Below are 23,105 nucleotides of genomic sequence, written 5' to 3' on the forward strand. Positions count from 1 at the left end.
TTTGAGAATAGAAATGGACAGAGAGAGAAAGGTCCATTTGGGAAGAACAGGATGAGGAAAGACTCAAAAGTGTGAAATGGCATTGTGTATCCTGGAAGGTAACAGCAATGGTTGGAGTATATAAATTGGGGGAACAGAATAGCATATGAGGATGGAAAATTGCATTGGGCTGGGCTATAAAAGCCTTTTAAATTTTTTTAAAACTTGTGAACATATTTAGATCTTGTCCTGCAAGCAAAGGCAGGCTGTTGAAGACTTTTGAGGAAACAAGTGATTTGATTACACCTATGATTTAGGAATATAATTTTGGTAGTTGCATGAAGCATAAATGGGAGAAATTTGAGGCAGGTGGAACCCATCTGGCTACTGGAATAGTTCAGCATAGCAAAGCTGAGGGTCTGTATTGTAACAGTGGCAATGGAATGCAGGGAGTGCATAATTTGGGAGCTGACTTACATTTCCTAAATGTATTAATATGTGTCCATTTCCAGAGAGACACAGACAGAAGCAAGGTCAGGCCAGCCCCTACTCAGGACCATGCACACTCCCGAGTTAAGCAGCTAACTGTGAGCACTGGCCCAGCAGCTTGCCCCCAGTCCCCTTTGATATAAGCCCTCCTCTCAGTTTCTTTCTCTTTCTCGCACCAGGAAGACAGTATTTGAAAATGACCTCTTTCAAATATTTATTAATCCTTCTTTTTGCTTACTTATATCTGACTTTAACTTCCTTTTCTGGGCTGTCATTCTTCTTGTCATTCATTCTTCTGGGCTTGTCATACACAAGCCAAGTAATGTGAATAGTTTGAAGAGTCTCTTTTCTTTCTGCAAGAGACTAGCACTGCTGATGCCATCCTAAAGACTAGTGGTATATTCATCCTATTGGCAGATAATTACACAAAGACATGAGACACTGAGATGGTGTGACAATAAGAATGAAATGAAAAATGAGTGCCTTGGACATTCAGTAGGCAGCTGGAAATTCAGGTAGGCATTTAGGAGGAATGTCAGTCCATCCCTCTTGGCCCCTCAAGCTTGACCAAATAATGAGACATAAGCCAGCCTTGTGCTATTTTATACAGGATCAAGCAGAAGTGATGGATCCCAACATAGAGAATATATTTATTCCCTATTTGTATTATCTCCACTTGTGTTTACTGAAAAACAAGTATCTTGTCAAGGCGAACCATCCAGGAGTTAGATCTTTTCACCCTGCAGTAGGAGGCAGCAATATTCCACAGGCAGGAACAATGCCATTTCTGTGTTCAGTACAGAAGGTGCTAGGAAGCAGTCACAGGGAAAGAAGGGGACATGGCCTCAAGATAGTGACTGCCAGCAAGGGCAACACTCTTGGGGCACCCCAAAGAAGAAACATGAATAACTTGAGACTCCCATTTAAGAACAGAGTACCTAGTTCTCAATATCTTTTGAATCACTTTGTTGTGCAAACCAAATCAAGGATTCTGATCCTTGATCAGAATCAAGGTGCATTTCATACCTCTTTTCTGATTAAAACAGAAAATGGAGGTTAACCCAGTGACCCTCTGCTCACCCATCAGAAGAACTTTAGGTCTAGGGAAGAGATAGAATGACAACGAATCTCAAGCAGATGGCAAATTTGCATGAACACTGCTTTGTAAAAATGAAGAGAGAAGAAATTTTAATTTATTCTCAGGTAAAGACAGAGAAATTATGCCTTGGGATAAAAGAGGAAACTACCCTCACAAGTCTTCCCCTCCCTGAAGAGGCAAATAAAATGTGTTCTTCAGATCACAGCAGTAGTTTGTAAATTTTCTCATTCTTTTCCATAGGCAAAAAACCCCCACAAAAAACCAAAAACCCAAACACCCATGAATAATTAAAATCAAAGCCTCTCCTCACTTCTAATTTATTCAATTTCTTCTATGGCTTTCCGTGCCAGGATGCAATCCTAACACTAACCCTTTGATTCCTTACCAAACCTTTAACTAGCCCTCATGGGAAGCTGCTTTTTAAATGGTTCAAAGTTGGGCAACCAATAGAAGAAGAAATAGCCGAGAAATGGAGACCTCCCCACGTGGGATAATGAGCCCCTGAATAACTGACAATGGCACTCCCCACGGCTCTCTCCTCTAATCAACACAACGCTCTCCCCTAGTCCTGAAAGTAACTCGTGTAACTCATTTAACACAGTGCCCATAGGTCAGATCTGAAGAGAAAAAGGTAATGGATTTGATCTTTGTGAGAGGTTTTTCTTTTCCTTCATAAAAGGGATGGAACAGAGCCAAATAAGAAAGGAAAAAATCCGAAGGACAATCTGAAGGATGATTCAGAGTGATGGCTGGGAGACGACTGGGTATCTGAGCAAAACCGGCTTTGATGACATGCGGAGGTGCACACTTTATGCAGACACGAGCTTCCTGGGTTGACTGAGTTTCAGCACCCAGAGGTGATGAAACATTGGGTGGATGATCTTTGCAATGCAGGGCCCCTGAAAACGATCTACCTGAGCCCACATGATTGCTTTATTTCCCTCTTAAGTGCTTGTTATCTCTCTCCTCTCATGCTTTCGATTCCATCAACCTCCTCGGCTCCTTTGTCTCCACTGACCTGGCGGGGCTTAGCTCTGCAGAGTTGGCATCTTCTGCTAAGCACTGGCTTCCCCATCATCTTGACTGCACTGCTGTCCCGCGTACCTTTCCTAACAGGCTCCGGCACACCTGTCTTGTAACCTTTATTCTGTCATGTTTTGCATACCCTGTGCTTTCGAAGTTCTTCATTATTTGCTGCTTGACCTTATTTTGCTTTATTTCCATTCGTACCTTGTCATCTGTGTTTGGTGATAGGGAGTTTACATACGAGGAAAACAAGTCTTTAAATGTCACACAGTTTAAGATTAAAAGTTTTTTTTTTAAATGCTAGACACATGAGAGTTTTACATTTATGACCTCACTAATACCATAAAATATTAATTAAATGTACCCAAACAAGGGTGGTATGTTTACAGTGAGGCACTTTATAAAAAAAGCTGACTATGAGTTTACCTGAATTTGTCACATATATTCATATACTCAGTTTCCTATGAGATCCCACGTCCTGTTCATCAGGTGCCTTTGTGGCCATGTACTTGGTGAGCACAGGTTGTTAACTTTTAGAGGCGGAAAACACACCTGCAGTGTTCTGTACTGTGAAGGCTTCTGTTTACATATTCATTGAGCAGTAAATATTTATCGAGTGCCTACCATGTGCACAGCATTGGGGAGCACAGAGCAATGTGGTTCCTGCTCTCGCAGAGCTTATACTCTGGAGAGTGAGGTTTCATAACACGATCAGACACATACATGCAAAATTAGCGCTGCGATGCCACAGTGGAGATGTGCCTGGTGCTGTGAGAACTAGTGACACACTCACGTGACCTGACTGGAGAGACGTCTTCTCTGAGGATGTGCTGCTTGCGCTGTGATGAGAAGGATGGGGAGGAGTTCACCAGGCGAAGAGGAGAGGGAAGAGCGCCTTGGGGAGAGAGGGCAGCATGTGGAACAGCTCGCTGGGCGGGAGGAGGCTTGGTATGAGGCCGAGAGACCGTGTGGCAGGACGACTGAGACCGAGGGGGCTGTGTGAGATGAGCAGGGAGGGAGGCTGGGGCCAGCACATGGGGGGCCTGATGGATTAGATCAGGCCTTTTCTACCTTATCTGGGGGACTGTGGGGAGGCAAATACAAACTGACTTGTATTTCAAAGCTTTCATGGTCTCTTCAATACATGCTTACTTAAAAGATGCTTTCTGGATCTCTGTGCTTACAGTGTCGAGTACAGTCAGCACCACATAATGTTTTGGTCAATAAGGGACTGCACATACAATGGTGGTCCCATGAGATTATAACATGTATTTTTACTGTACTTTTCCTATGTCTAGATATGTTTAGAGACACAAATACTTACCATTGTGTTACAGTTGCCTACAATGTTCAGGACAGTACCATGCTGTACAGGTTTGTAGCCTGGCAGCAACAGGCTGTACCACCGAGCCTAGGTGTGTAGTAGGCTGCACCACCGAGGTTTGGGTAAGTCCACTCTACCATGTTCACACAGTGATGAATCACCTAATGGTGCATTTCTTAGAACTATCCCCATCGTTAAGTGATACATGACTGTATTTTAATACTAGTACAGGCCTTAGGGCAAAGAAGGGGGTGGAAGAATACAAGAAAAATCAGAAATATTGAACCATCCACTTGGCCTTTCCTGGAAAATATTATTTCTATTTTACAGATCAGTAAAATTGACTTTCTGTTAAATAACTTGCCGGATGAGAACAAGCTGTCATTTCACTAAGTGCTAGAGTTGACTCAACTGACCCTGCAGGCCAGGAGATGCTCTCTCTCCAAGATGCTCTCTCTCCATCTCCCCTCATAGGTGTGGGCCTGGAAAGCTGCCAGGGGAGACCTAATATTTGTTTGAGGTTATAGGGCAGGAATTTGTAACTTGTTCAGGTCGGAGCTAGACAGGCAGTGAGTTGCTGAGCCGGTATTTGAATATCAGGTCAGTTAGGCTCTTGCTCTTTTTACTATCCCCTATTTCCTTTCAAGGGAGAAAGACAATATGGAAAAAGGAAAGGGACCAAGATAGGAAGTAGACAAGAAAGTTACTAAGACAGGTAGATTTTCCCTCTAAGCAAGTCTTCAGGGTAAGGAAGAAAGTGAGTGAGCTTAAGAGAGCTAATCAGTGACAGTATCTTAGATTAGTCAATTGAAAACAAATGAAGTGAATGCAAGTTATTCAACATGCATCAATGGCCAAAGGTGTCAAACTGAGACAGACCCACTAATGACAGTACCTCACTATTTTTACCCAACAAGCACAATTCTGTGCTTGTGACAGTCTCTTGTTGTTAAGGGATTCAGCCTCACTGCTTTGTTTCTTTGGACCCAAGGGCCTATTATTTCAAGACTATACATCATGCCATTCAATCCCAAAGGCAGGATATGCGTAAGATATAAAGCCTCCAGCTAGGTAGGCCTGAACGTTTATGGCCCAGACATAGGAAGTAGAAACTATAAACCAAAAAGTTAAGTTAATTACACTAAAATTAAGATCTTCTCTTTATCAAAAGTGTCATAAAGAAAGTAAAACTACAAGCCATAAACTGGGGTAAGATATTTGTGTCACATTAATTGATAAAAAACTACCACCAAGAATATATCAGCACTTCTAAAATCAATATGAAAAGAAGAAATATTCAACAAGAAATGAGGAAAAGATACATATAGGCATTTTTATTTAAGAGGGAATATGAAAGTCCAATAAACATAAGAAAAGATGAGGAAAATCATTTGTAATGAAGAAATGCAAACTCAAACCTAAAAGATGTGTCATTTTTCACCTACCGGAATGAGAGTTTAAAAATCTGAAATACAAATCTTTCGAGGATGTGTAGTAAGGAAAACTCTTTTACACTGCTGGTACGAGCACAACTTTGTACAACCATTTAAGAAAATATTTTGGTGTTAGTTAAGCTAAATGTGTGCCTTTCTAGGTATATAGTCTAGTCTAAAGAAAGTCTTGCGTAGGTGCATCAGGAACATTGTACAAGATTGTATTAGCTACAGAAAATTGGAAACCCAAATGTCCAATGACAAGAAAAAATCTCAAATATCCACAGAATAGGAAAATAGGTAGCTATTATAGATTGTAGCATATTCATATAATGGACTAAATTATGTGGTGAAAATAAATGAACTATAGCTTCATGCACCAACTTGGATAAACTCATGTACATAAAGTATAAAAAGCCAACCACAGGGAAGAACATGTACAGTATGATTCATTTATATAAAGTTCACAAAGTACGCAAAAGTAAATGATCTAGTTGAGTGATACACACATATGTGGTAACAGTAGAAGAAATGTCAAGTGCTTCTTTATTTAGGATGGTGGTTCCCTCTGGGGGCTGGAGATTGGGAGGAGAATGGAATCACACTATGGGTTCATGGGTTCTTGGATCATTGTTAGTATTTATACCTATTGCATATTTAGAAATATTCTTGTAAATGGTTTTATGTTTAATAAAAACTATACATAAAATAGAATACTTTTGTTTTGTAGTCACAGGCTAGTTATGTGTGGACCACAGAAGGAAAGGGGACAAATTCAAAAGAAGCTCATATCAGAGACTTTTGCTTTTTATTAAAAAAAAAAAAAAAAGATGGGTAAGTATGCTTTTTGCTCATTGTTCAGTCTAACAAAATGTTTTAGGTCATTCCAAAGCCCATTGCAGGCAGGCTTTTATGTCACGTGAGTTTCAGAAAGAAGGTAAATCATTTTGTAAATAAGCTTATGCAATGCTAAGTAGGTATACACAAATGTTAACCAGCTTTAAGATGCTGAAGTCATGAAATGATGTTTGTTTTTTACCATAAAAAATTTTAGGGAAATGGTAACTATATTACACTTGTATGAAAACAGGAAAATATTTTACCTTTTAAAGAGCAAACGAGCTCTTTTCAGCTTCTCTTTTGACTTGACTCTCAGATTTTTATTTAAGCACTTAGAACTATTATACTATTCCTTCCCTTTAAATGTCTCTTGATTTCTTACATTCTCTGCTTCACTGAGCTTTGCAAGTATATAATTTTTTATGTTCATTATTTCTTGCCTGTGTTTTCTATTTAGTTTCAGTTTTTAATTAGATTATATTCCTAAGAGCTTTGTACCAGAGATTTATTCATCATGTATGAAAATTTTATCCCTCTCAACTTTACCACATTATTTTGCAAACATAAAAACAGCCTTCTTTTGACAAACAGATCCAGTAATATTTTATAATAATTTATTATACTTTTCCTTAAAAATCTGAATATTAATTGTATTTCTGTTATCATATCTGCCTTCTTAAGTGACTGAAGAACAATCAGACACAACAATTATATGTTTCTATTTACCATTCCCCTTATTTCCTGTATTTACAGATTGTATTTTGTTTTGTCTGTTTGACTTTTAATACATCAGTATTAATTGATGCTGAAAAACTAGTAATTAAAGTCAAAATTTGCTATTTTCCATTTGTTTTTTGATAAAATGAATACAGTAGTACTCCCTAGGATATGTTCCAAGGCCCCTAGTGGATCCTGAAACCACAGATAAACTAACCCTATATACACTATGCTTTTTCCTATACATACATAGCTATGATAAAGTTTAATTTATAAATTTAGCACAGTAAGAGGTCAACGATAACTAATAATGAAATAGAAGAATCATCACAATATGCTAGCATCACCACTCTTGTACTTTGGGGCCATTACTAAGTAAAATAGGGGTGACTTGAACACAACCACTGCAATACCGAGACAGTTGATCTGACAGTCCAGACGGCTGCTAAGTACCATCTATAGCATGGATATGCTGGACAGAGGGATGATTTCTGTTCTGGGCAGGACAAGATTTCACCATGCTACTCAGAACAGTGTGTAATTTAAAACTTATGAATTGTTTGTTTCTAGAATTTTCCATTTAACATTTTTGGATTACAGTTGACCTTGGAAGGAGATGCACCCGGAGGGCTTCCTAAAACACAGCCTGTTGATTCCCTCCTAGAGTTTCTGATTCAGTAGGTCTGGGTGGGCCTAGAGAATCTGTATTTCTAACAGGTTCCCAAGGGATGCTAAGGCCAGGGACCATGCTGAGAACCACTGCTCTGGCTTAAATTCTGTAAGAAAGAGAAATCTTTTTATGTAATGGTACTTCTCTCTTTGGCTTGGGAGTACTGTATATATCCAGCAGCAAGCCATTTAGACCTCTCTCTGTTTGGAAGCCACAGAGACCACCTCTGTAGTCCACTGCGGGTCCCCATCTTCCCTTGCAGGGCTCTGGTCATTTCACTCATGGCCTTCATGCTGTGTTGATTTCACCTGCACTGCAAAGACTAATTTTACTTAACCACTTGTGAGCTGGCTTTACAGTATGTTAAGGATGTGCTCTTCCGGTTTATAGGGAAGCCGCGGACCCAAGAAACCATGTGGAGGCCTTTCCCGCAACCACAGCTAGACCAAGTAAGAGGAAACCAGCGTTGGATCAGGGCAGGGGCTGCCAGTCTCTGGAGTCAACCTTGCCTGGGTTTATATTCCAACTTGGATATCTCACACGTGTCAAAGGATTGTAAGAGGAGGGAGAAACACAGACACAATTTGCATTCTTTATACTTTTGTACCGTGGAAAATGCCTTGACTTGAGAATGAGAACCACAGAAATGCAGACTTGGGGGTAGAAATAACAGATTCAATTTCCCAGAAACAATCGGTTAGTGAGGCTCAGCACAAGTATCTGAGGTTCCAGAACCCAAAAGCCACAGTGTTTCTGTATTAATTTAAACAACAAGGAGGGAGGGCAAGAATAAATTCTAGATTTTATCTATCGTAACAACTAACCTTTATTATGTGCATACTAGTTGCCATTTTATGAGGGGGGAGAGACTGTCTATTGTTCTATTAATATATTGTTACCAAGTTTTGTTTTGTACCTTTAAATGAAGAATCAGTTACTCATCAATGAGTTGCCTCAAAGTCATTATTAAACTGAAAAATCCACCCTAAACTTATATTCTAATCGGAAAATTTCTAACTGCTATCATTTTTAAGGACAACCTGGATCTAAGAAGGCTAATCCCCTTTTCTCCTAATGCTTCCATCTGCTCAATATCAAAGCCAAAAGACAAGTCAACACAAAAGAAGTATTTCCAAAAAAACACAAAACCACTGACTAAAAAACATGGAAGGAAAAACATAAAACTAAAAATAAATCTCAAAAGATTCAACCTCAATGGAAACAGAACCATCAAACCATAGAAAGAATTATGGAGTAATAATGTCTCCATTTCAACCTATTTCTTAGATTTCTTTGCTCTGTTCATTTTCTTTAGTTTGCTCTTTAGAAAAAATAACACTATCCTGAGGTTTTTCAGTTGGAAGTTTATAAGCAGAAAAATGAGAGATACCATAATTCTTAAATAGCATTTGGCCAACCCTTTAAACAACTGGGTCATGAAAGAAAAGGCAAAACCCACATCAAGTCTGTTTGTTTGATAGTATGTTTCAGCACTCTTCTGAAGCTGTAATGGATTTTTCTTTCAGAATCAAGCAATACTATAAAAAAGAGACTGTTCTTACCCTCATCCTTCCATTCCTTATTGCTGGCCCATCTTCTGCCAATCTCAACACGTACAAATCCATTTTGTATTCCCTTCCTCCACGGATGCTGAATCCAAATCCTTTGGCTCCTTTCTCCATATCCACAGTGAAATAATCAAAATCCTTTGGGGTTGGGGAGAAAATGGAATAGACAATTGCTTAATATCAGAGAAACTTCTGCAGCCAGTGTCCCTATTCTCCTCTCTTGTAGTTAATATATTCCAAATGACATGATGTTATAAGAAGTAATCTGACTTCATAAATTATTAGATGCAAGAAAAAATTCCAAAGGTTTGAGCAGATCAGAACACACTTGGTCATCAAAAGAACTACTGTGTAGCTTGTTTATTTTGGTATTCATCAGTTTACTTGGCAAACATGCAAATTATTGCATATAGGCCTGAATGACATTATCTCCTTTGAGTTTTCTCATTCACTGTTGTTGAGCACTGGAAATAAATGTACTGGTTGTGTGGGTATATGTGTGTGTGCTGTGTAAATCACAGTTTGCAGGATTAGAAAAGCAAAATTTACTGGGATCGGACTGTACCTCTTGGTTGCATAGACTACTGAATATCAAGTTAAATTATACACAGTTAATTTCTTTTACCTAAAATGCAATATGTCCAAGATTTCTTGATCTTCACTGTTCTTAAAATCTTTGGGGATAAAGGTGATCTCCGATTCATAATGAAACACAATGTAATCTGATAGAAGTTAAATTGTTCTTAATTTATCTCTTGGTATCTAGTTACCAGGCAGTAAATATTTACTAGATATCAAGCTCTGGTCTAGACACTTTTTATAAATGTTGAATCCTCACCATGCCCTGTAAGGAAGACCCTCCCCTTAGCAAACTGAAGCTCAGAGAGGTTAAGGAAGTTGTCATGAGATGCATCCAACATCAACAAATAATCACGACTTCTCCACTGGCTGCGTAGACAGGGAGTTGGTAGTTGTTGCAGAGGCCACACTCTGGATTATGAAGCCAGGCTTGGTCTTATCTTTATGCATAGGGGCTTGGCCCCTTACCACAGAGTGGGAGTTAGGGGCCGTGTAAAAAATTATGGACCTAAAAAACCTCCACGTTTGGCATCTGTAAAATTTTCTGCATTAGTAGCACTTTCTGAGGTCCTAGATAAGAGCATGTTTAAAACCTTGACAAGCAAATGTAGTGGGAGTTACCTAGCTAATATTTGTAGGGATAAGTTCATCCCCTTACAACTCACCCACTATTTATTATTTATTTATTTAATGTCCTGCTTTATTCTGAAATAGATTTATTTATCCAGTACATTTTGAGGATGCAGGTGTTAGCTGGATGATATCCGAACTAGGAATAGAACTTGGGCTCTCTATACCAGAAGGTCTCTCTTCCCTCTGCCTCCCTTTCTGTTTCTTTCCTTGGACTTCAGGAAGTCTTGGCCAGGGCCCGCCATGGTCTCCGGGCAGAGGTACCTGGGGCTGCCTGTAGTCTGACAGCGGGTACTGCCTGGTGTCGGGGGAGTGCTGCCTGTAGTCCAGCAGGGGAGGCTGCCTGTAGTCCAAGGGTGGGGGCTGCTGGTAATCCCCTCCTGGGGGCTGCCTGTAGTCCAGTGGGGGTTGCCTGTAGTCCGTGAACGGAGGCTGTCGGATGTCTGGTTTCACATCTTGCCTTGCTTTTACTTCCGACCTGTAACTAAATAAATGGAAATGCGATTTGCTTTGGTATCTCAGCATTCTAAGGAGACTAGAATGATGACATGACTTCCAGGCATGGTGCAGCTATAGCAGCTTGTATGAGCCACTCCTCTTGGTGGTCCTTTTGCATGCTAAGGATTATGAAAAGATTAAATGAATAAGTATTATTTAAAAATCTTTGACAAATACCATAGTATACTTTTCATTTGACTTCTTAAGAAATCAAGGTAAAAATGATGGTTCAACCAGAACTTTGTGAAAAAGGACACATGGATATCCCTCCTTGACTGTGGCTATTTAGAAACTCTACAACTGTAGTAAACATAGGGGTTTAAACACTTAACTATACATCCCCAAATATCAGCTATCAGTCTCTCTTAACGCCAGTAAACCAACTCTCTCTCTCTCCCTCTCTCTCTCTCACACTTGCACACACACCCACAGTCCTTGACAAAACATTCATTACTTCATAAAAACATGATTGAAGTGATCCTTAAATACTTGACAAATACATAATTAAAAGCTATTTTAACCTGCTAAGTTGGGTCTTTTTGAATATTTGACAGAGGTTAAAGGAGTGATAGTAAGGTATAAATCACCAACTACAAATCAAGTAGAAAGTCACTGGATCATTGGTAGAATTATATTACATAGAGGTTTAAATACTATACCATAGCTGTCAGGATTAGTGTCAAATATAATACTATTGTGGCCATAAGATGGAAGGGAAGGCAAAAATATTCATGCCCAACATTTGTCTCTTGTTTCTAGATATTGGTTACTAATAAAATAGACTAATAACAGAGACCAGAACTAGGAGTTTAGTATTGTTTTATAAATTTAAACTGCTCTAAGTTGAGGGGGTTCCTAGTTCCATAAAGGGACTAAAATAGCCAACACTTATTGTTATGGGATCATTAATAAGGTAACCTGAAAAATTATCACCATGGTATAGAGGCCACTTAATTCTGTTTTTCATTGCCTATTGCCATGGCAACAGTCTATAATGAGCTAGCTACCCAGGGATGTAGGTAGAATGAAAAAAATACATTCTACATAATGGCAATTTTATCTAAAATTTATATGGAGGGTATGAAGAATTGCAAACATATTTAGCATCAAGGAAAAGCTCAAGTGTGTCAGGAAATCAGGTTCAAAACCAGTAGAATTTTTACCTTTAAGATTAGATGGTTTCTTTACTGGCTATGGTCTCACTGATGCTGATTAGTATTACATATTTTTAAAAATCACTCACCTGAACCACTGCCATTAGTGTCATCTAATATTTGTTGAGGACACACTGAAAGTGCACAGCCAATGGATGTGTTGATGTGGAGCTCTTAGAAGGGGGTTAGTAGTGTAGTTATTTTAATCAGCCCTTTGAGTAGGTCCCATTTGTCACTTAACCCTGCAGAGGGGACATTCCTTTTGTGAATTACATAATTTAGGCTTTGCTTTATACCTCAGTTGTCCACTTACCTACTGAGAGTATGTATGCTGATAATAGAATTATTTAAAATATGCTTTGAATAAGATGTTGAACTATGCAAATGCATACATTAAACAGAAGGAATCAAACTGGGTGACATTTGTCATGTGTGTTGGTTACCTTGTAGAAATAGTTTGCTTGGTGGTTTAGGTGTCACACTGTTTTTAAGTTATAGTATAGTCACTTTATTCTCATGATCTGTGTGGTATTGGTATGCAATATCCATTATGTGCTCCGTTTCCAACCAGATGTGTCACAAGGTATAGCAAGAGAGTGAAATGTAAGAATCTCCCCAAAGGTTACACAAATGGCTAAAAATAGAAGCTTGCAACAGCTGTCATCCAGGCTACCAGGCACTCAAACTACCTTCTACACCAGTGTCATGTGTCAGGATTTTAAGTTGAACTGCACATTGAAGAATTCTTTAATAAGGGAAACATACTTAATTTTTTATGAATGTTGCTAACTTTTAAGTGAATGATACACTGGCTAGGGCAAAAATCATGTTGCTTTAAATTTGTGAAACACTTTATTTATTTTTGAAAAAACTCAGGATTATTAAAACAAAACCAGGCTTTTTTTTTTGTTTTTTTTTTTTTTTTGAGACAAAGTCTCACTTTGTTTCCCGGGCTAGAGTGAGTGCCGTGGCGTCAGCCTAGCTCACAGCAACCTCAAACTCCTGGGCTTAAGCGATCCTACTGCCTCAGCCTCCCGAGTAGCTGGGACTACAGGCATGTGCCACCATGCCCAGATAATTTTTTTCTATATATATTTTTAGTTGGCCAGATAATTTCTTTCTATTTTTAGTAGAGACGGGGGTCTCACTCAGGCTGGTCAAAACCAGGCTTTTTTAAAGTTCCTTTACTTATGAAAGAAGATCATTATAACCCTTCATAGCTATGAATTCCGTTATTTATTTATTTACTTTTGAGGAGAAGGAAAGAGAAGTTTATTAATTTGCCGGCAAAAGAGGAGGATGGAGACTACTGTCTGAAAAATGTCTTCACCCTAATAATAAGCAGAAATACAGAGCTTTTAAAGGGTGGGTTCTCAGCTTCAGGCAATTGCTGTTTTACTACAGTTGATGATCCTGATAGTCCCATCTCTGTCCCATCTTATTGAAGACAATCCTGTGAATGCCATGAAAGGGACTTTTGAGATGAGAACACAAGATTGCTAAAGGTAAATTCTAGCAGGTTTCTATGGTATGAAACAGTCACAGAACAATGAAATGCTGCTCATGGCGAGATTTCACATTATGTGGGCCCTTCGAGAACCACTTCCAGTCTTGAGCATCTGTGGTTCAAAGTCTGTGGAAGATGTCACTTTCTAAGAGCCCTCCACTGACCTTGCTATTTTAAATTGCAGTCAAGTATCAATTGCCCTTGCTGGGGAGGTGAGCTCTGCTATTCATACTTAGTTTGGAAATATATTCTGTAATGGCTCTTGTGTTGTTTTCAACAAATGCTTCCCCTTGAATAGTGTTTTACTTATATTTATATTAAAATTATTTTGTGTTTCCTGAGCACACACCAAAAAGATGTTAAAGGACAGAGAAGTGGGTAGAAGCGTACAGAGTGCCACCAGAAGCCAATCCAAGAGTAAATAAGATAGGATAAAATATCACTCATTCTAACTCACAAAATGGAAATTTGCAAGCAGATTGTCATTTCATTTTATCCCATTCTAACATGGGAACTGGCTCAAATTGACATGTAGGTGGGCATGCCTTGTACAAATGAAGAAATAGGAAATTCATACTGTGCATATAAACCTGGCTTATAGACTGTCTTAGAGACATCTTTAGCCTGATCTAGAAAAAGGCAAAAGATTTTCCCTCTGATACCATGGCCATCTTTAAACGCAGCTAGGAAAATGTTTCTGGTATCTGTAAGATTACTGAATCTCTTTATGCATATGCAAAGGAGCCACCCTGAACAGTCAAAGAGTTAAGCCAGGAAACCTGAGTGCCAGTAAAAGGCCCTAAATTGGAGTGGACACTTGCTAGGCTGTTCATATTACTAAAGCAAAATGGGTAATAACTCTGGGCAAATATCTTGGTGATTTATAATAATTTGGATCAGGTAAACCTTTAATCCCAGAGTTAGGAATATTTTATTCTGTTCAGGAAACAATATTCAAAGATCATTGCTTCTGTGATAGGGGCCGAGGTGTCCCAGTTGAGCTAGTAGCAGATGGGATACGAAAGTGGCCTTACCCAAGTGTTGTTCTCCTTAGAGAACTACAGCACACCAGGGATGAGATTACCCACCCACGGCTGGAAGCAAGAGCTGTGTCCAGGGGGAATCCTGCTCTGGAAAGGAGAAGATGGAGTGTGGCTGAGAGATTAATTTACAGTGGCAAAGCGAAGAACAAGAGTCTAAAGCTGGCTGAGGACATCTGGAGCACTTACGTCCTTCCTCCTGAGTCTACGCGAATCCTGGGGAAAGCCAGTGCAATACATTGAGTGATCCACGGTGAGCGCCAGCACATCTGGGGCTTGTTACTGAGGCTCCCAGGACTTACTCTTCTTACAGATTGTCAAATTTCTACCTCTGCATCATTTGCTTTACAGAGCTTTTCTCTTTCCCAGCATATACTAAAAACATAAACAGCTGAAGGCAACCAGACATTTACTTTTCTATGAAAGCAAATGGGGAAATCAGAGCAGAATGGGGCTTTATAGAAATACCACCTGTGGCACAGGGAAAATATTTGCTTTGCAACAATGTGAATGATGAACCCAGAGAGCTGTGGGAATCGGAAGCAGAGTCGCACTTCATCTTCACCAACATGGGAGGCAGGAGATGGGAAGCAGGTGTTCAGAAAACATTGGAATCGTGAAAAAGACCAGGAAGGGTTTTGTATTCAGAGATGTTTCTGTAAGATGTTCTGTTTTTCTCCTGCTGAAAGGGGTGAAACAACACCGGAACATCTTCATATTTTTCTTTAATGTCCGGCCCAACCCAAGCTCCTCGTTACACACAAGTCACAATAAGAAGACAATGTCGTTTCTGTATGACATCCTTTTTCTGGAAGTTCAAAGTACCTCACTCATCTTAGTTTATGATGCCTAGCTCTAACTTCATGTGTGGAATGGAAGAGCCTCATTAGATCATGGGTAGGAGGATGTCAGGTTATCACTCAACCTATTCAGTAAAAATACTAACGTTTATTAATGCTTGTAACACCTTCAACATTTCCCTCTCTCCATGCCACCACCGTTGTCTGAGCCACGACCTTCATGGTTCAAAGGACGTCTGCAGCCACGTCCTAACTGCTTAACTTGCATTCTCCCTGCCAGCCTCTCTTTTGCTCTCTGCAGGGCAGAGTGAGAGGCCTTCTTGAACAGCAAATCCAATGATGTCACTTCTCAGCTTGAAACCCTTCAAACGACTTCCCACTACATGTAAGATAAAGGTCAAAACTTCTGGCATGCTTACAAGGCCGTTAGGGTTGGCCCCTGCCACCCTCATCTCGAATCACTCTCCCCTCCCGCTCTGTTGGCCTTATCTCCATCCTTCGTGCTGGCAGGTTCCCTCCTGCCAGGGGGCCTTCGTGTGTGTCCTTCATTCTGGAATCTCTTTAACGTGCTCTTCAGCTAGTTAACCCCTACTCATCTGCAATTGCTCATCCTACTTCTTCAGGAAAGGTTCTCTTCTTGTGAACAGCAGACACTTAGTTGTCTTGACTAAGAAAATCATATCTATAACACATACCCAACCTTGAAGTCACACAGAGGTGCACATTGCACTTTCTACTTTATGAGGATCTCTCTCCCTGCCTGTGTCCTATATTGACCCCAAAGTCTCCCCTCCCCCCCCCCCAAATCACAAAAGTCAGAAGAAACTTTACCTATTTTCATGTCCTTGCAGCTGAAGTGGTTGAGGAGGAGCCGGTTGGGCGACAGGGCTGTTGGGGGTGGCTGGGCTCGGCTGGGCCAGAGGACTCTGCTGGGCCATGGGGCTCTGCTGCTGCGCCATGGGGCTCTGCTTCTCGGAGCCGGGTGCCGAGGCGGGGCTGTTGAGCTCTGCGGGGAACCAGAGCGGCAAATGCCGGCAGGTTAGCATTCAATCAGGGGCAAGAGGTGACCAGAGGTGGTAACGCTTTGCCTCCTCAGTTGACTCAAGGCTTCAATTATTCCCATTTCTGTTAGGTTTTTAGATGGCAGTTTAAACCTATCAAGTTCCAATACCACTCCTGGAATTAGTATTCTTTCATTAATTTTATTGCTGAGCAAAGTTATGAACAAAGCATCTTGTCATTTTGTCAGAAGAAAAGATTACCAAAAAACCCCTCTTAAAACTATGAAAAAATAATTCGGTGGAGTAAGTGCTGAAAATATATTCCATTTTCCCAGCACTGCTTGCTGAGAGAACATATTTTAGCCTCTACTTTTTGGTTGAAATGAGAAGTTTGTTCTCCAGAAAGGAAAGAGAACACTGGACACAGGAAGATTCATAAAGCTGTTCTTTAAAAAAACTGCTCCTTGACTTTTTTTCTGATAACATCAAATTTTCAAGGACAGACACATTGCAGAACTGAGAAGCAGTCAGATTTTCAGTGAACAATCTTGCTCACAGGTAGTTTCCATTGAATAATTTATACATATTGTTGTCTGCAGGTAACAGGTTAAAAAAAATGGTCATTTTCTTCTCTCTCTTTGGTTGGGTGAAAAAAAGGGAGGTGATCTATTAGCATTCCCTTATAAAGTCCTCTTCCCCTTTCTTTTCTCACAGCCCAGATCTTTTCATTTCTTCTCTATTTATTAATATATCAGGGCTTCTCAACCTTAGCATTGTTGACATTTTGGTCCAGATAATTCTTTGCTCTGTGTGTGTGTGTGGGGGGGGGTGCTGTCCTGTGCATTATAGGAGTATCACTGGCCTCTGTCCACTAGGTGACAGTAGCATGCCCACCCCAATCATGACAATCAAAAATGTGTCAGGACATTGTCAAACGTCCCCTGGAAGAACCACCCAAGTTGGGGATCACTGTTTTACATTTAAAGCCAGGTGGCAGTTTAGTCATTTGGTGCCTGCATATCAGATAACCCTAAAATGGAATCAGGGGGCTGAGTAGAACAGAGGGTGCCAAGTTGAGTGAGCCCAGCAGCCTCTGTGTGGGACGCCGCAGTCCACCTGCCAGCAAGCTCCAGGGACTGAATCCTTCAATATCATTAATGGGCAGCAGCAATAAACTAGTAATGAACCATGTGTCTGGAAATGGTGAATTTATGGTGAGTTGATACCCAGAATTCCATGGCCCCTTATGGCATGGTTATGAGTTGTGATTTTTCACTACTCTTCAAGCCTCAGGGGGGAGTCCTTGTACAGAAAAATTCAGAGGGAAGAATTCTCGAAAGATGAACTGTTAACATAAATAAGGTGTTTTTTTTTTTAATTTTGAGATTTGTAACCCTATCATCTCTCTTGAATGAGTTCTGGCTTAATGTATGTACCCCTGAGACCATAGGAAGTGACTAAATAACCAGGCATCTCGAGATTCATACTCTGTGGCCCGTGATGACACACAGCTTGACCTATGAATGAAACTGGTAGTGAGAAAACAGATACGGGTTGCAACTGAGTGTGAGTTTTTTGCGAGAGTGGAAATAACACTCAACCTCTGACACCACACTGATGGCAGCCAGGTGGACTCCATGACCCCAGCAGGCAGGCTGAGAACAGCCCCGTGAGTGTGTCTGTGTGTGACAGCCGCTCTGTGAGGCTGCTGCAGGCACTCACCCTCCTGAGGAATGATGCGCAGGGTGACACTAAGACCTGCGTCCTTGATGAGCTTCACGATGTCGGCGTGGGGCATGTTGATGATAGACTGGCCATTCACTGCTAAGATCCGGTCTCCCACTTTTAGTTTTGCACAGCGATCTGCAGGACTCCCCTCAATGATGCGTCCTATTTTATGGGGCACAGCTAAAACCCCCCCAACAGAAATAGGTATCAGGAACATGACCAGGATGTGTTCTTTCTTTCAATTTCAGCACCAAAGGAAACATACAATGTCAGAATTCCTTCTTTCTTTTTTAATTTTTATTTTTTTGAGACAGAGTCTCACTCTGTTGCCCGGGCTAGAGTGAGTGCCGTGGCGTCAGCCTAGCTCACAGCAACCTCAAACTCCTGGGCCCAAGTGATCCTTCTGCCTCAGCTTTCCGAGTAGCTGGGACTACAGGCATGAGCCACCATGCCCGGCTAATCTTTTCTATATATATTTTTCACTGTCCATATAATTTTTCTATTTTTTTAGTAGAGACGGGGTCTCACTCTTGCTCAGGCTGGTCTCGAACTCCTGAGCTCAAACGATCCGCCCGCCTCGGCCTCCCAGAGTGCTAGGATTACAGGCGTGAGCCATTGCACCCAGCCAGAATTCCTTCTTTAGTGAGGCATTCGCCTTTTGAAATCACAATCATTTCTATCAAAGGGGGTCCTGTGCACACCATTGAGACCAGAGTTTCCTAAATTGAAGGACTTTGCAGTGATAGGTCAATTCCAAACATATAGGCTGAGGGTTCTCAAACTTTGGGGTGTATCATAATTGACCTAGGATTAAAAATACAGCTATCCAGGCCTCACCCAGGACTGTCTGAATCAGAATATGCAGGCAGGAGGTGAGGACCGTGGATTTCCAAGAAGTTCCTGGGGAGATTCCAATACATACGAGTAGAACCACAGATGTAGAACTTTGTGCTCAAATAGCTTATGCTCCAGAGACAATAATACACAGTTTCAGAAAGATACAATAAATGCCAGGAACTGAATTTCTACACTTTTCTATTTTACCCAGAGGAGAAAACAGGGAAGAAAAGAAATAATGTATTAATACTGGTCGTAGCCACCTGGGAAGGCAGTTACAACCAACCTCCCACTCAATTACTTAGTTTTAGATTAAAGGTTGATGTGTGGTCAAATCGTAACTGTTCTTTCTGATTTACTCTATTACATGGTGCTGAGATCTTGCTAATGTCAGATACATAATGCATTTCATCAAATCTAAAATACCACTGATGATAAGATGCACCTCTATTTTATGTAACACAAGGAAGAAAAATAAAAAGAAACTCTGCCAATTAAACAACGATATTCCATTGACTATAAGATGCTCTTCAATTGTTCAGATATTAATGTATAAAAAACATTTTAGAATTGATAAAATATGTTTTATGTCTCTTTAAAACAATGAGCATTTATTTTCTTTTTATTATTTATTTGTCTGTGTGGGGAGAGCCAGATATGTGGGAATATAGATTTTCTTAGCAGGTTGACTTCTATTCAATATAAATAAATGTTTGAGTACCTACCAAGATAGCTGTTTCTGGGGTCAAACATCAATAATACAAACTGTACCTCTAAGTTCCTCAAGGAGCTTACAATCTAGAAACCTGTTCTCCTTCCTTTCTCCAGTCAGCCCCAGCCAGAAAATCACCTGTCAACGACTCTGTCTCGTTGCTCTCTGTATGGAATCAAGTTCTGATTTAATCTGCACATAGGGGCAGAGACACAATTCATCATTCATCAGCTTCAGGGATGTTTATTCCTTAAACTCTCAATCTTGCACATGCGTTACAGTGAAAGGCAGAACATTAGCTAATAACTGTGTAAGGAAGGACAATTAGTGAGTTAATGAACCAGTACCTTATTCATTCTTCTATTGTGAAAGGTTATAGACAGCATATGAAAGTATTGTCTGAGCCTGTGTCCCTGAAGTGAAACGTATCATGTTGGAAGCTCAAACATTTTTATTTACCATAAGCACTAATAGCTTTAATTAAGAGCACCTTAGAGCATACTAATGATCATTGTATCATTGTAGAGTCTTTAGAACAATATAGTTCTCAAGTAGAAATGTAATAAGAACTCATTAATTTGCTGATTTAAAAAATTATGTAGGTATTGCAAGGAATTTGGTCTTCAGCCATAATTAGGGTGAATTTTTGTTCCTGTTTTTGCCTCCTTTCATGTTCCACAGTGTCTTGGAGGGTTCCATAAATGATCTGGTCTCGCTGGCCATAATGTGTATATTTTTATCTGTCTGGTAACCTTTGAAAAGTTACCTAACCTATTTGAGTTTGTTTTTCAATAGTAAAACTGCGATACTAACATCACTGACCTCACAGAATGGTTCTGAGAATGAAATGAGTTATATGTAAACCGATTAGAAGAATGCCTGGCATGTAAGAATTTATCTATAAGCATTAAGTTTCATTCTCTTTAATACTATTATCTTTTAAATATTTCTGATATCACTGTGTGTGTGTGAGTGTGTATGTGCACTTGTATGTAGTTATCATCTTGGTTTCTTTCCACATGGGATAACCCTGTAATACTCCTCAGACTGAAGGAACACTTTGCTTACTACGGGATCATACAGAGCAACACTCCTAAGTATCAACCCAGGAAAACAGCTTCATTTAGGAGAGAGAGAGATGTGTTTTGGGGATTAGGTAGACACTGGATGAAGTCAAGAGTCTGTTTTTCTCTGGTATCACAAAAAATATTATTGCAGGTCTGTAGGAAAACACCAACCTATAAGTGAGTTTATTATTCCAAGGGAAATGAGCATAATACAGATCTCTGTATCCATTATACACATTGAGGCTTTCACACATAAACATACTCACACTTCCATATGTATTGAAAGTTATTAACAATTTCTTGTCTTACTTTTTACAAGTACTTATATGAGCCAAGCACTGCTAAATGATATATATGTATGTGTATATATATATGTACATATATATATATATAAATTATATTTACATTAAAAAGGATATAGGATCCTTAAAAAAATCATATGAGGTACCCGGTGTCATTACATGTTTACAGTAGAGGAAACTGAGGCATATAGCTGTTATTACTTTGCCCAAGGTCACATAGGTCCAATGGCTTAGAACCTGCCTATCAGATTCCACAGCCTTTGCTCTTAGCTTTTATCAATGATGCTGCATCTCTTGACTTTACTGTCTCTGATCTCTAACCTAGTACTTGCTTTGTGAGCACCTGGTGCTTTTATTTGGTGAGTGCAGCCTGCCTCCAAGCCAGGAATCATAAACACTTCACAAGTGGTCCTGATCCAGGGGTGAGTGGAAGTCAGGAACTTTGCTTGAAGCAGGCTCTTCACTGCAGCTGTCTTTTGACTGGCAAGGTGGGAGGAGAAGAGAGAAGAGGGGAGGAAAATTGGACAGCTCTTCAGATCCCCGTTAGTTAGGACTTCACAGCATAGTGTCATTCCTTTGTTTGAAGCAATTTCTTTAGGTATTAGAAACACTGACATTTGAAATGAAATTCAAGAATGTACTTCAAAACACACAAATGGTATTTGGAGGACTTGCTGTTTTGACTTATTTATGCCTCTCCTCTTCTCTGTTACTGTGGATCATTTAGAATTTACTGGGTGTGAAAACCAAATGTCTCAAAACACCAAGTTTTTCATACACACACACACACACACACACACACACACATTTTTGTGTGCTCAACATCAATAATAAACTATTGTTTGTTATATTTCAGGCACTGTGCTAGGTACTTATTTTAAATACAGTGCCAGTGGGAGGCAAAAGTATGGTAATTGAGTTAATTTTACTGTTGAGAAAACAAGTGTCAAAGCCAAGATTCAACTCCTTGCCTATAGCTTCAAACCTTGGGGCTCCTACCTTCTTTTCTTGATATGTGACAGATTGAAAGCATTTTGAATTATAAGGAGCAAGAGAATGATTGGTGAGACTTAGTTTAGAATAGCTTGCTGCTTGAGATTTCAAGATGGGAGTTTCACTGTAAACAGAGTTATTTGCTTACGGTGATAACTTTCAGTTTTAAGGCCATTTCAACTTTATTTAGGGTAGTTAGAATAAAAACTAAAATAAAAGCATAGAAATAAAAATAAAAGAATGAAAACTAAAATAAATTCTATGGCAGTCACATGGAGTGACTGAGTGGCTTACATAAAATATGAGTGAGCACTTAAAAATGTCTGTGCAGTAATTGGAAGTACACCTGACATGGTTTTATTACAAATGTTTTCTATTGGCATTTACTTTAATAAAAATAGTACTTGAACCCCTTAGCAGCTGAAGGCAGCCTCATTTTTCCTTTACAAGCATTTCTCCTACATATGTAAGTACCCTGAATGTTGGGGTCCAACAAATCTTTGACAAGGGGTGTGTACAGTGAGGATTCTTTCTGAAAACAAGATGCGGTTCCATTTGCTCAGTGATGAGGGCTGCAGAGCTTATGACCTAAGTGCTCTCTGTGCAATGCTAATGGAATTACAGAGCAAGGAAGAGGCCCTGACCTTGGTTTCTATTATTGGGATGAATGGTACTCATTAATTCTCCGAGAATTGATGACTAAGGTAACTGCCGGAGCGCAGTCCATTTAGACGGCGTGCCTTGCAGACATCACCTGTCAGGCAGCAACATAAATCAAGTCTTTGGATTACTCTTCTTGACACAGTGTGCTTAGGATACACAGATACTTGGGAAAAGTTGCAATATGTCATTTGGCTTTGGACATACTGACATTTGGGAAGGAGATATGCATCACTAGTTAGAAATTTCCTTTTAATCGAAAATCACATAAATTAAGGAAAAAGAAACCTGTCTTTTCTATTTCTTTATTCCTTTTTGGATAAAATTACTATGGTACATTTATTTCTCAACAGATTTTGTATTTTCCTATAGATGAATGGATCCTTTTGGCACACTTGGTTTAGTGGGAATGTTCAGAGATAATCAGTTGGACCGGGTCCTCTGATTGGTCA

At 39.8% G+C, this 23,105-nt stretch overlaps 1 protein-coding gene across 1 annotated transcript in view; it reads right to left on the minus strand.

The window, feature by feature from the left end:
• Nucleotides 1-23,105, minus strand: part of MAGI2 (membrane associated guanylate kinase, WW and PDZ domain containing 2) — an 836,940-nt gene that overhangs the window by 32,724 nt on the left and 781,111 nt on the right. Inside the window, exons 16-19 of the mRNA XM_045564147.1 lie at nt 18,077-18,262; nt 16,185-16,359; nt 10,619-10,838; nt 9,140-9,283 (exon numbers count right to left, since the gene is read on the minus strand). Coding sequence (XP_045420103.1) covers nt 9,140-9,283; nt 10,619-10,838; nt 16,185-16,359; nt 18,077-18,262 — 725 coding nt within the window. The remainder of the gene's footprint in view (nt 1-9,139; nt 9,284-10,618; nt 10,839-16,184; nt 16,360-18,076; nt 18,263-23,105) is intronic.

Source organism: Lemur catta, chromosome 11 (genome assembly GCF_020740605.2).
Source record: "Lemur catta isolate mLemCat1 chromosome 11, mLemCat1.pri, whole genome shotgun sequence".
Lineage (NCBI taxonomy): Eukaryota > Metazoa > Chordata > Mammalia > Primates > Lemuridae > Lemur > Lemur catta.